Here is a 16,419-nt window from a genome sequence, read left to right on the forward strand (position 1 = left end):
TCTTCGGGAGACAGTGAACAAGTTTGCATGTGTGTGTAAATATATATACACTCACACAGCTGCTGGTACAGATAAGTTTTGTGATAAAAATAAAGCAGGGTAACAGGATAGTTAGTGACAACATAGGGTAAGGGCTATTTAAATAATGTAGTCAAGGACTAACTCTCAGAAGAAGTGGTATTTGGTTATAGACCTGAGTGATGATAGAAAGTGAGCCAGGTCAGGGGAAGAGCTGGAAGAAGTATATTCCAGGTTTAGGGACAGCCAGGCTAAGACCCTAAGGCTGGCATGACTTCGAAGTATAAAGGGGACTGTGAGAAGGGTAGTATGGCCAGAAGGTGATGTTAGAGATGGGGAGAGTGGTGGGAGACAAATAAGATCAGAAAGGTAGACAGAGGCAGATCTCATAGGACCTTGAAGGGCCCAATAAGGGGTATGGAATTTATTTATTATAAATAAAATGTGAGTATATTGCAAGTATAAATCCATCTAGGAGTTTAGAACAAAGTAGTGATGTGATTTACCTTTTGAAAAGATTATTGTAGTTACTGTGTGGATATTAGACTCTTGGGCAAGTGGTCAAGAGTAAAAGTGGGAATCTTGTGAGGCTCTTACAGTGAACTGGTGAGAGGTGATGGTGATCTGGTGAGAGTGAGGTGTCAGGGAGGTCTAATACGTGACACATGTTGAAGGAGTAGCCGGCAGGATTTACTGTGGGATTGAATTCAGAATATTGGTGGAAGTCAGGGACAGGAATGAAGGATGATTTTTTGTATGTACCTGTGGTATTAAAATTTCTTGGGGGTGGAGGCAATTTTGGGGAAAAAAGTCTGAACAGGTTTGTGGGGGGTGGGGCTTCAATAATGAAAGAAATGGTTGAAAAATACTCACTGAGATCATGATGCAAAGAGGTGAAAGACTGAGTGCTGTGAGATCAAGAAGCAGAGGCGGATCCTGGAGAGAAGACTGAGAAGACATGTCCAGTGAGATCCAAGGAAAACCAAAAGAACCTGGGTGCCGGGAAGCCTAGTGAAGAAAATGTTTCAAGAAAGAGGGGAGGCAGTATCACATGCCCTAGAAATTTGAATAAGATGATGACAGAGACCTCACCACTGGATTGGCAAATTAGAGGTTAAGGTTGTTGGTGATCTTGACAAAAGCAGTTTCACTGTAGTGATGGAAGTGAAAGTCTAATTGAAGTGGATTAAAGAGGAAGTGAAGACAGTAAATATCATTGACTTTCAAAAGGAGGAGTAGAGAAATGGGACTCTGTGACACCTGAAGGTAGATACAATGTGAGGAAAGTTTTTTATTTTTCTATTTTTTAGAAAGATTGGACATTTTTCAGTGTGTTTAAATATTAATGGAATGACCCAGTTAAGAAATTAATGATGTGGGAAAAAAATCAAACTGTCTTAATTTAAGAACTATCCTTATTTAATAGAAGAATGCAGGTGCGTAGTTAGGGGCTTAATCTACTTTGCTCTTGTCTTTTTCTCTGTTTCTTTCTGGATTTTGATTTTATTTTCTCCTGTGTTTCCTAGAGGCTAGCTCTGTGGCTGTTGGCAGTTGCAGGCTTACCTTTTCACAGGATCGATGACCAAAGTTGAGTAGGAGTTTTCTTTGCCTGCTCCAGTTAGAAAAATGCCAGAAAGTTACTGGCTTTGGTAATGTCGCCAAACCTAGATCTGTCACTGTGACCTGAAGGGTGGTGTCCTGTGATTACTTTGTCCTCTGTCCCCTTTCCCCAGATGATCAGGAGTCTTGTCTTACAAGACCTTAAAAGGGTTATTCTAGATCCAGGGATGGCTGGGTGGGTGGGATTTGGCAATGTGTGTCACATGATGTAAAATATAGCTACTCTTTCAGAGAAATCTGATATGTTCTTGACTCTTGCTGTTCAAAACTTTTGGACTATAAATGGATTTTCTCATGGGCCTCTTTTTTCCCCACTCTCAATTTTATGATAATTGAGTATATCATTTCCCAAATACAGATATTTTATTAAATCCCATTTTGGTATTCTAATGAAATGAGTTGATGTAACTCTTACCACTGAAAACTTCCAAAATCTTCTTGTCTATTACACATTTTGACTACTGCCCAGCACTTTTTAGTTCGATAAGGTGAAACTGGCTGAGTTCACATAGGATCACCAAACATGTCTATACTGTGAAAGATAAAATATAGGTATTTTTTAAAGCATCGTTGGGAAAGGAGAAGAGTGAATTTGAGGTGACAAAAATTAGGCACTGTCCATGCTGAGTTAGTTGGAAATCTTGAAAAAGAGATGTCTTCCAAATACCTGTAAATTCAGGGAATAGGTGATTCTTGGCACATGACCTAAACACCTGCAAAAGGCAAATAGTATTTTTCATACTTTAGTAATATCCAAGAATACCAAAAATTGTCATACTTTACTGTAAAGCTGAATAATGTGGAAGGTTTTGCAGTGCTGTGTCTTCATGCTGTGCTAGAGTTCCTGTTGTTTGGGTGACTTGTGAATTTTTGCCAAATGAGGCCTTCTCAAGAGAGAGAAGGAACAACTATAAAATTAGAAAGCCAGTGAGTATAATTAAAGTTTGTTAAGGCATCCAGAGAATTATTTAGGAGGGTATGCCTTTATGGAATTACAAAAAGAGTTTCATTAAATTACAAGTAGTTGTAGGTTATATTTTGCTGTTATCAAATCTAGGAAAAGAAATACTTTTATGTGTCTACTATAAGAAATGGTAGTTTTATAGTTTAGAGTGCCATGTTCATTTTCCATATTAATGAAAGATTTGAGTAATATTTTTTCAAATATTAATTTGATGTCATTGTGAACATTATTTTTCTTTATATTAATAGGAGGCAAGGATCAGAATTCTCTGAAATACCAAATTGATATAATATTTGTATTAGTAACATTTGTGTAGATTGAAGCATGTATAAACTTCAAATAAGTTTTATATTTGTGTTCTGGAATATAAGAATTTGTTTATTTTGCAGGAAGATTGATTAGGCAGGATTTGGAGGTTGTTTTTTATCATTTTTTGTTTGTTGACACTTCCATTAAAATGAGTAATCATTACTTCATAAATAAAGTATTTTGTTTACATGGAATATCAAATATAAGAAAGGGCAATTTATAATTTAAGAAGTACTCTGAATTTAATTATTTAGTTGGTAACTTCTTGGTTTGTCTCCAACACTGTTTCACCAGTGTAAGAAGAATTGCTTTCTTCCTCATTGGCATAGCGGGGGGCCTGAAAGATAAAAAGTTAAAACACTGGAGAGCATTTCTGGATCTAGGAAACAAGTTAGTTGCAAGAGAATAAGGAAAAAGAAAGGGATAGAACTTGGAATTATTGAAGAAACAACTAGAAAAAGCAAAAATAACCTGAAACTGGTTGAGAGGGGATTGTTTTCAACTCCAGCTCATGAAAATTGACAAATAGTAAGTGGTTTAAATGTTTTAGTAATTTAAACCAATATAATCACCATGTTCCTAAAAAGACTACTCAAATTTCATATTATTCCTAAATGCTGCCAGTTAAGAAAAGAATCCTTTAAAGTCTAGTTTTCCAAAGGTGTCAAAAATATTTTATAATGGTTTGTTACTTTTTTGCTAGATAAAAATCTTAAATCCATGTTCGGAGCTTTCTGATATTGTGGATTTAGGATTATACATCTTTTCAACTTGTCACTAAGTGAATACCGAACAAGTAAACTTATTATGGGTTTTGAGGCCTCTCATCTTTTAAATACCGATATCTGGAAAAACTCTACACAAGGGACAGCTATCCTTTCCTAGATAGACAGTATGCCCTAATAATGACTTTTTATAGCTTAAGGATACATGATTATGTATCATACCTGGTTGACCTGTCTCTGTAGTTTTCTTCAATCCAGAACAATTCCTTAATGTTTCCTTGACTTTCATAGCTTTGGCAGTGATCTTCAAAAATGTCGTTTTGTAGAATGCATCTAAATAAGGATTTGTTTGGTATTTTCACATGAATAGATCTAGGTTATATATTTTGAGCTGGATTATCACAGAATTGATTCTTTTTATTGCATCCTTTCGGGTGGCACATGGTGTCAATTTGTTCTGTTACCCGTGGAGTTACCTTGTTCACTTGATGACAGTGTATGCTACGCTTCTGAAACTGTGAAGTTAACCATTAACCCCCCCCTTGTAGTTAATAAATATGTTTTGTGGAGAGATACTTGTAGACTCTGTAAAATCACATTTCTCATATCACTTTCCCACACTAGTTTTAGCTGGATGTTTCTTGCCTGAATTAGTTATTATTCTGATGGTTGCCAAATGATAATTTTTTGAATTTCATCATTCCTTCTATATATTAGTTGGCATTCTACTATAAGGAAGAGATTTAAACAGAGTGTATTATCAATATCTTGTCCTGTGAAGATGGTGGGAAATAAATAAGAAAGACAAGTCTTGAAACTAGAAATTGGAGAAATCCTGAGTCTTGAGTTTTTATGACTGTTCTGAAGATTGATTTTCTACATTTATTCATTTATATAGTGTGGACTCCTGGATTCCTGTTTTATTCAATGGGTTTTAATTTGTTACTATTATTATTTTGAGGCTCAAATTGTCTGAAATTTGGTTAGTAGAAGCTAGCTTTTATATCCTTTTATATATCTCCATTATTTTTGAGCCCTTACTTTCTGGCACAAAAAGACCAGGCTCATCATATTATTTCTCAGCTTCAGTGCTGGAAATAACCATTTCTCCAAGTCCTGGTTACTTTTAGTCAAGGTGGCACTTAGAAACCAAGATTTGGTACTAGGTTTGTTCATAGCTACTGAGATACTGTTGCTCCCAGCCTTCTCAGTGTTCAGAGTTAAGAAACACCCCCCCCATACATTTATTTCTCTCTATATATTCAAAACCATGAATTCATACTGATACCTGATACCTTCAATTTCAGGCCAGTACTACTGGGTTAATTCTAGCTTAAACTCTTTCCCTATTTGTACCTCCCTTCATTGACAGTGAAGAACCTGACTCTGTTATCTTCAATATAGTAACTTATTTGCTCAGTTCCTCTGTACATAGCCAGTCTAGTGACCCCATTGGGGTGTTACGTCACTCAGGAGCCTGCCTTGTGTGGGCCTGTGCCTTCACAGGACTGCTTCCCCAGTGTCCGCATTATTTAGACTCTGGCCACTGCTAACCTGTCTTCTCATCCTCATGTAGAGAACCCGGCTACTTATGGGCAAATGAAAGATTTTGAAATGAATTTGAGAACTGGAAAAAACTTTGGACAGAAGTCTGAGTGAACATAATCTCGTGACTTTATGCACATGAGTCTTTGTGAATTTATTTTTATTACTGAAGCACATTATTTACATTTTGTCCCCCTCACATAACTCTCTAGATGTTGACAAAGGTCTCCCGTGAATGGGGAACCTATTTAGTAATTTAATGTTTTAACCATTGTGTTGGTACTCACAATTAAGCAGACTTTTCCTAAAAGTTGTTTTGTTGTTCATAAGCATAATATTAGTCAAACCACTATTGTATGTACCAAGTGAAGCCTAAGCTGGAAAATGTTATGTACCAAGTAAATGTAGCTAATAGTATTTACAAACTTTTAGATATAAATTAGTGCTAAATGCACTAGGAAAAGTTATATGTAATTGGAGGTCAAACAAAAATTTCCTGAGTAAAGTTATCTTGAAAATATTTCTACTCTTGGAATTGATGAATTTTTCTAATTTTGAAATTAACCAGGATTTACAAGTTTTTGAATTAAGTATCCATTCTTATCTAGAGATTATGTGACAACTAGCAGTGAAAACTTAATTTTTAGCTAGGCTTTAACACCCTTTAGAAAGAATTTATTAACTTTAACTGGGCTTTTGTGTTCATTTTTTGTTGAACTGTCTCTAAAAGTTAATGTATTTTATTACATCATGCTTTCTGCTAGTCTTGGTATTAATTCCGTGACTCTGGTGTTTTGTTTATTTTATCCAGTTCCCAGTAGTAATTACTGTGTGCTCAGTAAACATTTGCTGAATGAAGGAATTCCAAGTTGCCTGTACAGAAAATCTTTTGAAAAAACTTTCAAATTCCAAGAGAAAAAAATTTTCATAGTAGAAAATTAAAGCAAACATTTGTAAATAAATCATAAGTAGAATTTTGTTATTGTTAAACATATTCTTTGGAAAATAGCAGCCTCTTCATTTTATGAAGCTTAGTCACACTTTTGAAAAAGTTTGTTGCTTTATCTAGAAATGCCACTAAAAAGAATCAACAAAGGTGACATTTTCCTGGTAGCCTTCGTTAACAGAATTATTTTATCGTCCATTTACTCATCCAACAAATATTGAGTTCCTACCACATACCTGCCATACAACATTTGTGTAGTACCTGGTATGTTTTTGGCCTTGTATAACATGTTGGGAATATAGAAGTGAATAAGAAACATTGCCTTCCCTTAAAGAACTTAATTTGATGTGAAATACTCTTTTTATTTTCAGTTCAGTGTGAAGAAAAAAAGAGGAAAGCTGAGTATAAAATGGAAGAAAGAATAACCAGAGAGTTAGCCACTCTGTCCCTAAGGTGATATATATCTTCAATGACACCCATAATGGGATGTTTAGGAAAACTTGATTAAACATTTGGTTCCATTATGGTCATTAGATCCACTGGTTTTCTGAATCCTTTGTGAGGAAAGCACATTCCTTGAATTTCCTTAATTACACAACACATCTGATCCTGTACTTGTTATTTATTTTATTATGATAGTAATTTACATTTATAGAGCACATTTATAAGAACCATTTCCACATTTTGTCAGTTAGTCTTCAGACAGTCGTATGATTTGGGGACTTAATATTTCTCCAGTTCCTATTTTTAGGATGTCTTTGTTATCTCTCACCATCTTCATGGGACTAGGTGTTAATAATACATGTAGTTTCAATAATAATAAGATTGCAGTTTATTATAGAAAAGGTAATAAAACCTTCATTTAATGTCCCTTATACCACTGTTGGAAACAGAACACCTTTGTAATATTTAAGTTATGAATGTTCAGACATTTATCAGCATTTGCCTAGTGTTTTGAAAAACTGCATGTAATTTTTGCATGATAAAACATAAGGAGCTCATGAGCAAAAGTATTTATTTCTCTTTGATATAACTACTAACATCTGAACTTCCTAAGTTCAGGGTGTGGCTTTAAGTATCCAAATATAGCATGTTGCAGGAATTTAGTCCATGTTACAAAGACATGCCCTGCTCATCACCACGCAGATGAGGAGCTCACATTCTGGCCCTGTTCTAAAGATAAGCCTGTCTTGACTGTGCTGAGCAGCTGAGCATCTGAAGTCTTACTCAGAAGTGACACCACAAAGTCTATAAAACCACAGAGTTAAAATGAAATGTGGAAGGCCTTAAACTTCTTTAGCTTTTAGATTTATAAAAGTTATGATTTTCTTTCATGTTGATATTATATTTGGTTAAAATTTCTTTTCATTATCAAAGCCCTACTATATTAAGCCTTAGGTTAATTGAATTTTCCTGTGATGAAAACTTCTGAGGCTTTTGTAACTTGAAATTCTGAGTTGAAATTGAATTTGAAAAGTGGTGGATACTAGTGTACACCTATATTGTTTTAGAATGTAATATCTTATATAAACATGCCAATAATTCAAACTTTTTTCAAGCTGCTAATAAGTTTTTAACTTGTATAACAGAGAAGCTTCAAAGTATAGAACTTCCTTCCATAAACATTTCATACAACCAACTTCAAATGTAGTTATTTTGTTAATAATGTTTATTCTTTTTCTCCTCCCTGACCTTCTTAACAAATATTCTGGTGCTTAAAAAGATGTTTTCATGCTTTAATAGAAAGTAGTAAGTGTATTATATTTAACTCTACTGTTCTGTCTTGTGATATCAGAAGTTGATTTCTCTAAAATACATTAGTTTGCCAAAAAACAAAGGCAAAAACAAACCAAAAAACTGTTATGCCAGTTGCTTTCTTAACATTAAAAAAGACATTACACATTTTTTAAATAATAAATTTAGGATACATCAGTTTTTAAAAAGTGATAGAGCTCTTAAAAATGAAATTCAGAATAAATATAATATGTGTATCCAAGGTCTGCTATAGCTGATGGTGAATTTGTCTGTATGTTGAGGTTTTCTCAGAATGCAGATGAGCGGGAGGAGGAGGAACATGATGGTTAAGAGTTGGGACTTTGAAGTCAGCAAACATAGTTTTGAATCCTATTTCCACTTACATAGTTGGTCTATGAATTTGGGAAAATAAAGTCTCTGATCCTCAGCTTCCTGATCTGTAAACCAAGGATTATGTGACTACTACTACATAAGGTTGCTAAGAGAATTTCATGAGATAATTTATGTAAAGCATTTAGCACAGTTACTGAAAATTGTCAAGTGCTCACAAAATGTTAGCTACTGCTATTATTAACCTCTCTACATGCACAAATATGAGTTATAATTAGAAATTAATTTTTTGGGGGTCGAGCCCATGGTGCACTCGGGAGAGTGCGGTGCTGGGAGCGCAGCGACGCTCCCGCCGCGGGTTCGGATCCTATGTAGGAATGGCCGGTGCACTCACTGGCTGAGTACCGGTCACGAAAAAGACAAAAAAAAAAAAAAAAAAAGAAATTAATTTTTTTCCACAGTATTAAGGTGATTTCACAAATGGTCTTTAAAGATTTTTAGGATAGCATTCACTTATATTAAATATAACAGATGTGTATTTAAGATGTGTGTATGCTTACACACCTAAGCATAACTTATGTGTATTTTTTAGAAGCCTGCTTCATCTGGGTGGCCACAGGAAATCCAATTTCCTTACCTCTCTGTTGATGGCTATTTCTAGCCCTTCCTATCTCTTTATTTTCCTCATTACTGAGACCCCACTGCTTTCAAAAAGTTTCTCCTCCTAGCCCCAGTTTTCATCTTTTTCAAGTGCTGGTCTGAAATATTTACATGGTGGTAGCAAGTAGGAAGGGGAAGAAAGGGAAGCTGTTTTGATGCAGAATCAGGACCCTCATTCCCTATTACAAAAATTGCCCTGTTGATAACAGAAAGGGGGAGTGATAATGAATAAGAGAATCCTCACTTTGTCTCTGTTCCTGTGAAAATACACAAATGTGTGTTCTCCCACATCCTACATCCCCACACCTCCTCATCTCTCAGAGCTTTGGTTCTGTACACCATCCTGTCCCCACTCTCTCCTGTCCCCCACCACCTTCTTTGCTATAGAGCTCTGCTCCAGTTCTGAATTCCCTGACTCTTCAAAATCATGTCTTTCAGGCTGTTATACAGCCCCCTCCCCCAAGTTGTAGGAGTCACCTCCGTGAAGAAGAACTGACATAGCTCCATTGAGCTTTTCTGTTACTGCCTCCAGGCCTTAACTATGCCCCAGTTTGTACTTGATTTCTAGGAGAATCCTGAGTCCATTAATGCAATTACCTCTGAAAGATTGCTCATATATAATGCTTAAATCTTGTATTTATATTAGTACTATATGTCTGGAAGGTTTGTTTCTAAAGTATAGTAAAATGTAAAGCCCTATATCGAAAAAATATCACATTTTAGTGTTAATGGTCACTGTGTTAGGTGAAAGAACATGTTCCTGCCCTGTAGGAACTCATCATCCCGAAGGTAAGCTGAGCATGGAAAATACATTATAGCATGTGGTAAATCTTATGGCTGATATATGTATAAGTGGTGAAGGAGCATAAAGAAGATGTAATCTTCAACTATAATCTGGAGATGGATGGATAAGGAAAACTCATGGAGGAGGAGTTCCTCATCTGGGTTTTAAAGGCTAAGGAAGAGCAAGCATGGTAAAGAAGGAAGAAAGGAAAGCTATTCCACGCTGAAGGAATGTCATGGGGTGTGAGGGAATATGGTGCACTCAGAAAGCTGCAAACATGACTGCAAGTATGACTGGACCATACACTGTTTACCTGTGGTGCCTAATCTGATTATTAGGACCACTTAGCTACTCTAAAGAGGCCATGTTGTTGCACAGTGGTTAACAACTTTAAAAACAAGCTTGGTCTGAAACCTGGTTGGACCATTTACTAATCTGTTATACCTAATTAAGAACTTTGCCTTCATAAACTTTTAAGTTCAACATTATGATAAAAGTGCCTACTTCAAGGGGTTGTTGCAAAGATCATTTGAAATAACATTTGTGAATCTCCTGTTTTAGTGTTTTATACTAAATGTTTAATATTAAATGTTTTAGTAAGCATTTAATAAATGTTAGCAACAGTTTCTATTGCTGTCTTGAAAATTCTTAGAGTCACTTTTCCCCTCTTAGTTTTCTATTCTCTACTATTCTAGGCTAACTGCTTAGTTAGCAATATTTTAAACACCAACTCTCATTTGTTTTAATGGGATCATAGAAACAGAATTTGAATGAATTTTAAAGATGGTTTAGCTCAATTTCATTGTTTTGTATGTTAAGAAACTGAGCCACAGTTAATAACCTGGCTATGATGTCACTGTGTGAGAAGCAGTGCAACAGCTGGGACTAGAAGCAGGTATCTTTTCATTCCGGAACTCTTTCTGTTGGTCTTGGAATAGAAAAAATTGCCAAAAATCACTCTGAGACACCAACCTATAGCATTGGCCACAGTTTCTAGCAGAAACAATACAAGTTAACAATGTAGAAATTGGCATTTCTGTAACTCTGCAGAGTGGGAAATATATTTTTTAAAGGAATAGCATGTCCTTCTCTGCCTGCCCTCCAGTGGAAGTGCTATTTAGCAACATTACGTCGTAAAAGACCAATGAGAAGGAGATAATAGGGAATCAGATAATTCTTAAATGAATAACTCCTTTACCATCAAGAATTTCTTCTATGGACAAATACCTATTTCTGCTTATCTCCTCACTAAAACATAAAAATAGATTTTCATAATACCTGTTAAACATGTTCTACTTCACTTGTTTGACAGCATCTAACAAATAATTTGTTCAGTACCTTTTGTGTACCAAGTGCTAGAGATAAAGTGGTGAGCAAGAAACTTTTACTTTAGAGGAATAAACAGATGTTGAAAGAATAATCACTCAAATAAATAATTATAATTAGCTAATGCTATGCCTAGAAAGTACAGAGTGATTTATAATCCTATAGCAGTGTTTGGAAAGGTTCACCTGAGGAATTAAAAAGTTTTAGCTGAGATGTGAAGGTTTAATAAAATAAATAGGCAAAGATGAGGCAGAGAGAGAGAAAAGGGTTTCATACTGAGGTAACAGCATGTTGAAAGGCCTGAGGAATAGCAGAGTATCTGTCCTAAGAAATGAAAGACAATTGGAGTATTTGGAACAGAGAAAGCTAATATAAAATTCAAGTCCTGGTCATGAGAAGAGAAGCAAAGGTTTTTACTAGGCATCACCAAAGAAACCAGACAGAAAAGGAGAAGTGAACCTCAACCCAAAGTAAACTGCATGTTCTGTGTTAGAATTTTGTTGTTTCAAAGATTCATTGTAAAATTACTTTAGAACCACTTCAACTTTCTATTTACTAGGTAAAGTAATACTAGGGTTTGGGTAGTTTAAATATGTATTCTTTTTCATTTGATTTTTCTTTTTTTCTATACTCTCTCAGTGGGAATTCAGTGAATATGTTGATGCACTGTAGTGTTTGGATCAAGGGGTTTTATTGCTGAATAGTTAGAGAAATGACAGAATCTTATCCTGTCTTCTTGGCCAAGGCTTGTGTGTGGGTGTGTGAGGTGCAGCTGCACTGTGGGTTTCTTGGCAGTCAAGACAGAGCAATTCTTAATGCAATTCATCTTGAATAGGAAGAAACTTAAGAGTAAAAAAAGCTACTTTGAATGTATTAAATTCAGTGGAAAGCACCCAGGGTCTGAACCTTTGGCTGATATCCTGTTATTTGGCTAAATGGATACAGCAGCTTTAGGCTCATGTCCAAGCTTTATGGCAGGAACACATGAAGGAGAGAACATTAAAAAACAGTCAAAGCTTTGTCTCAGTATAAAATTATCAGTTACCATATATGGTTTTTAAATGAAGTTTTTGTTGGTTAATTGTGATTTATTTAAGCTTTTACTCTAAAGAACAATTAATTTGAAAGGTAGATTGTGAAAATCTAGCTTTTTTGTAAATGTGAATCCATAATTTTCTATAGTTTATCAGAAAGATCTTTCCTCAGATTTATTTATCTACAGATGGATTCCCAGATCTGCTTTTATTGCTCACTTGTTTTTTTTACTCTCCTTTGACCTCTTCTGTAGTCTATAAGTACTTGCTTTTCCAAATGCTCAAATTAAATGCAGACAATATGGAACTCTTCATTTTTCAAGCACACTTACAACATTTCTTTGGATAAACTCATCATTGCCCTTCATACTAAATGAGTACAAGTAGAAACCTCTGAATTGCTTCCAGTATTTTGCTGCTTGTTTATATCTTTACTGTTATTTAATATTATTTCTTTCAGAGCAATGTAGAGTCAGGTTCTATTGTCAGTTTGCCCGAATTCACATCCAGCTCTGCTGTTTACTGTGCCGATCCTATTAACTTCTCAGGTTCTCATCTCCAAAATTGAGATAATCATGTTAACACCTTGTAAGTTTCTTTTGTTCTTTTTTCTTCTTCTTCTTTTTTTTAAAGGTCTAAAGAAGAAAATGCATGTAAAGGGCTTAATTCAGAATAAATGTCCAGGAAAAGAGATGTTAGTTATCTTTTGTTCATGATTTAGGTCTATTCTCCTAGAATCTATTAATAACTATCTTCACTCTTTTAGGCAATCTCCTTCTGTCTAAAGATCATCTGTGTGCTGATGACTCCCCATTAATATCTCTCTTTCTAACCTCACTTTCTCCTAAGCTCCAGACTTGTACATCTCACTGCTACTGTATTATCTGTACTTTGATGTCTGATACATACTTTAAACGTAACATGTCTAAAAACTGAACTTTTGATCTCCATCCCTGCCCCTACTTTCTTCCTCAGTCTGTTTCTCTCCATTCTTTCCTATCTCAGCTAATGACTGTCTACGCTTTTGGCTTTGTTTTGGCTTTCTTCTAGCTACCAACCCCTGTCCATTTCATTGGCACATCTTATTAGCATTATCCCCAGAGTATGTCCTGAATCTGTTTGTTACCACCAGAGTTTAAGGCAGTGACCTCTTTTTTCTGGACAGTTATGTAAGGAATGGTCTTTTCATTTATATTTCCAGTCTTATCTCATATAATCCATTCTTCACATCTAAGAGTGATATTTTGCAAACAGATTATTTTATTCCTCTTCTTATAGAATTAGAAAAACTATCCAGAGTTCTTGAAGGTCTTTCATGACCTGGCCCCTCTGTGGCTTTCTGCCTGTCTTGCAAACATAGCTAGTTCATTCCTATCTGAAAGGGTTTTTTGTCGTTGTTGTTTTAATTTTAATTTTTTTTGGCAGTGGCTGGTACGGGGATCTGAACCTTGACTGTGGTGTTACAAGGCTGTGCTCTAACCAACTAAGTGGCCAGGCTTATCTGAAAGGTTTTTAACTAGCATTTTTCTGTTTGGGATATTTTTCTCCTAGATATTCACAATGTGGCTCCTTGCCATTTTTAGGTCTTAGTTTAGATGTTAACACCTCAGAGAGGCATACCCTGATATTTTTCCTTCCTTTCTTAATAGCTAATCACTATCTGAAATTTCCCTCCTTCTTCCTTCTTTCATATGTTGCCCCTCCTGAACCCCAAAGGAATTTAAGTTTCATAAGGACAAGGACTATATCCATCTTGTTCACTGCTATAAGCCAAGTGCTCAGAATGGAACCGGATACTCAGAAGGCTTATTACAGTATTATATGGCTAGATGAAAGAATGAACAAGTATATATCTTGTAAGTTTTTTATAACCAGGGAAATGATGGATTATTTCATCCTGTACAAACTTTGTTTAGATGCTTATTTTAGAATTAATTATGCTAATATTTGTCCTAAATACTTTTATCTGTTTTTTCATTTTACACTGTAAGCCTTTAAGCGTAGGAGGTATGTCTCATTGTTTTTAGCTTCTTCTTTTAGAATGCTAGATATCATTTTAGTTTTTACAGTTGGTTAAATTGAACTGAAAATTCAATCTAACATCTTTATTTCCTCTGAAGTTATAGTATATATATTTTAATTCTGAAAGCAGGTGTGTTAAAATAAACGTTCTCCTTTTATCTCTTGCAGTTCATAATTGGACCCTTGAGGACACCCTTCAGTGGTTGATAGAATTTGTTGAATTACCCCAATATGAGAAGAATTTTAGAGACAATAATGTCAAAGGAACAACTCTTCCCAGGTGAGTCTTCATTATCCAAATGAGTTTTTTCATGCATGCAGATTTATATGCTAGATGTCATTTTCAATGCTGAATGTATAAGTTACTTCTGTGGCTGAAGGTGCAAAGGAAATATTGAAAGTATATCCATTCTTTAGTCTTTTTAAGATATGCACTTTTAAGTTTTAATCAATTTTTCTTGTCAAAATAATCAGGCCCTTTGAAAAAACTTATTCCCAAGGAAAATAATTTTGAGAATCAGAAGGTAGGCCAACTATATATCCTTTTACATACATCAAAGGGTCAACCTATGATCACCTGGTAAATCTAAGAAAAATGTATTTATTTGATACTGATCAATCTTTATGCAGATACCTATTCAAACAGATTAATGTATAGATCTTAGTTGGTATTCTTTTGATGCCAACAGTAACCACTTAAACATAGTGGCCACAGGTATATCTCAATTAAAACATGATGTTTAATAAACAAAAAATAAATACTAACATCCATTTTTAAGTGTATGTTACATAGAAGTACTTTATATTATCTCATTTAAGTCCCATTATTAAAATGAGGCATATGTTATTATCTCCATTTTATAGGTTAAAAAAAACAAGCCAGAGACAAGTTAAATATTTTGCCCAATGTAGCATTTGAACCCAGATAGCTGATACTAAAGTCCAGTATGCCAATTTATCCTTAGTTGTCTGGAACCAGTTGTTAGTTTTAACCTAATAATCTATAAATGTTAAAATTTGCAATGATTCTTCCATAACTTTACTGTTACAAAATTGTTTCTTATGTTCATTTCTCACTGGATTGTTTCTTACACCAAAAAAAACAAAACCCAATAAAACCCAGTTACTGCAATCTAATTATTATGTGTGATGACATATACACATTGTATCCCTAATCAGTTTGCTTATATGCCTATATAAACAACCAGTGTTTGTTGCTTTGAAGTTTGTGTTTTGGATTGAGTTAAGTTTCCAGATCATTCTTAAGTGTATTCTGAACATCAACGTTATTTTTTTTTTCTGATTTTATCATGTACATGATTAGAGTTTAAAATTATGGAGGTAAGAGTCAATTCAACAACTGCTTATTGAATATCTTTTATGTTCATGGTGCAACTAAATAACAGAAAGAAGACAAAAATAAGATATAGTTCTGGCTTTTAAATTAAACAGTTTCCTAAGTTAAAACAAAACATCACAGCATTAAAGCATTAAATAGTAGAACCTTAAAATGAGATTAGAATTTTTGATTTATATGTATTACTCTGGATATGAGGAACTTATAGTATTTTTCTTTTATTAATTATTTTTATAGTATTTTTCATATGTTTTTTGGGAAGTTTTTTTTATTTGACAACATGAATTAAAATAGGCTGATTTATATTTTGGCAATAAACATTATAAACACCAGTTTTCTTTCGGTTAAGTAAAGGTTATCAGAGGTACTTCAATTTCTGGTAGAATTGTGGAGACAACCAACATCCCGATTTTTTAAAATAGTGAACTTATTGCTATAGAAAAAAATTACAAATGTAGAAATTCAGTTTTTAGGTCAGCCAATTGGAACCTTTTTGAATGGAGGAGAAAGCCCCCTTTTTTATGGTAAAGGCTATTAGATGAGTCAGCTTAAAGGAGCAATATCAATTAACTTCAATTGCTATGTAAGTTACAGAGCTGGTTGTAGGGTATCTATAGATGTAAGAGCTGGTTATAAGAATGTTTAAGAAAATGTATTACACATTTCAGATATCGGGCCTACAACAGTTCAGTATGATTTTCCATTCTGTGACATTAAAACACTGTCATATCTGCTATAAGTAGCTAAAATTGTGTTAGTTTTATGTTGGCTATAATGGTTATCTTAAGTCTTTTACTATATTTTCTGTACTCTGCATTTCTTATTACCAGAGCTTTTACTAAGGCCCTCTTCATCTGACACATGCCTCCTCATTCCTTTCAGACCTGTGTGGCCTTCCCTGGCATCCTCACTCACTCAGGTAGAATCACTTCCACCTCTGGGCTTATATTGAACCTTGGATAAAATTCTGTTATACAGTTTTTTTTAATGCGTCTCATTTTCTTTCTTAAATTTAGTCTACCTT

At 34.6% G+C, this 16,419-nt stretch overlaps 1 protein-coding gene across 2 annotated transcripts in view; it reads left to right on the forward strand.

Annotated features, from left to right (window-relative positions):
- Positions 1-16,419, forward strand: part of STIM2 (stromal interaction molecule 2) — a 133,532-nt gene that overhangs the window by 85,789 nt on the left and 31,324 nt on the right. For both annotated transcript variants that reach the window (XM_063107641.1, XM_063107642.1), the window contains exon 4: positions 14,207-14,318. In XM_063107641.1, coding sequence (XP_062963711.1) covers positions 14,207-14,318 — 112 coding nt within the window. The remainder of the gene's footprint in view (positions 1-14,206; positions 14,319-16,419) is intronic.

Source organism: Cynocephalus volans, chromosome 9 (assembly GCF_027409185.1).
Source record: "Cynocephalus volans isolate mCynVol1 chromosome 9, mCynVol1.pri, whole genome shotgun sequence".
NCBI classification, from domain to species: Eukaryota; Metazoa; Chordata; class Mammalia; order Dermoptera; family Cynocephalidae; genus Cynocephalus; species Cynocephalus volans.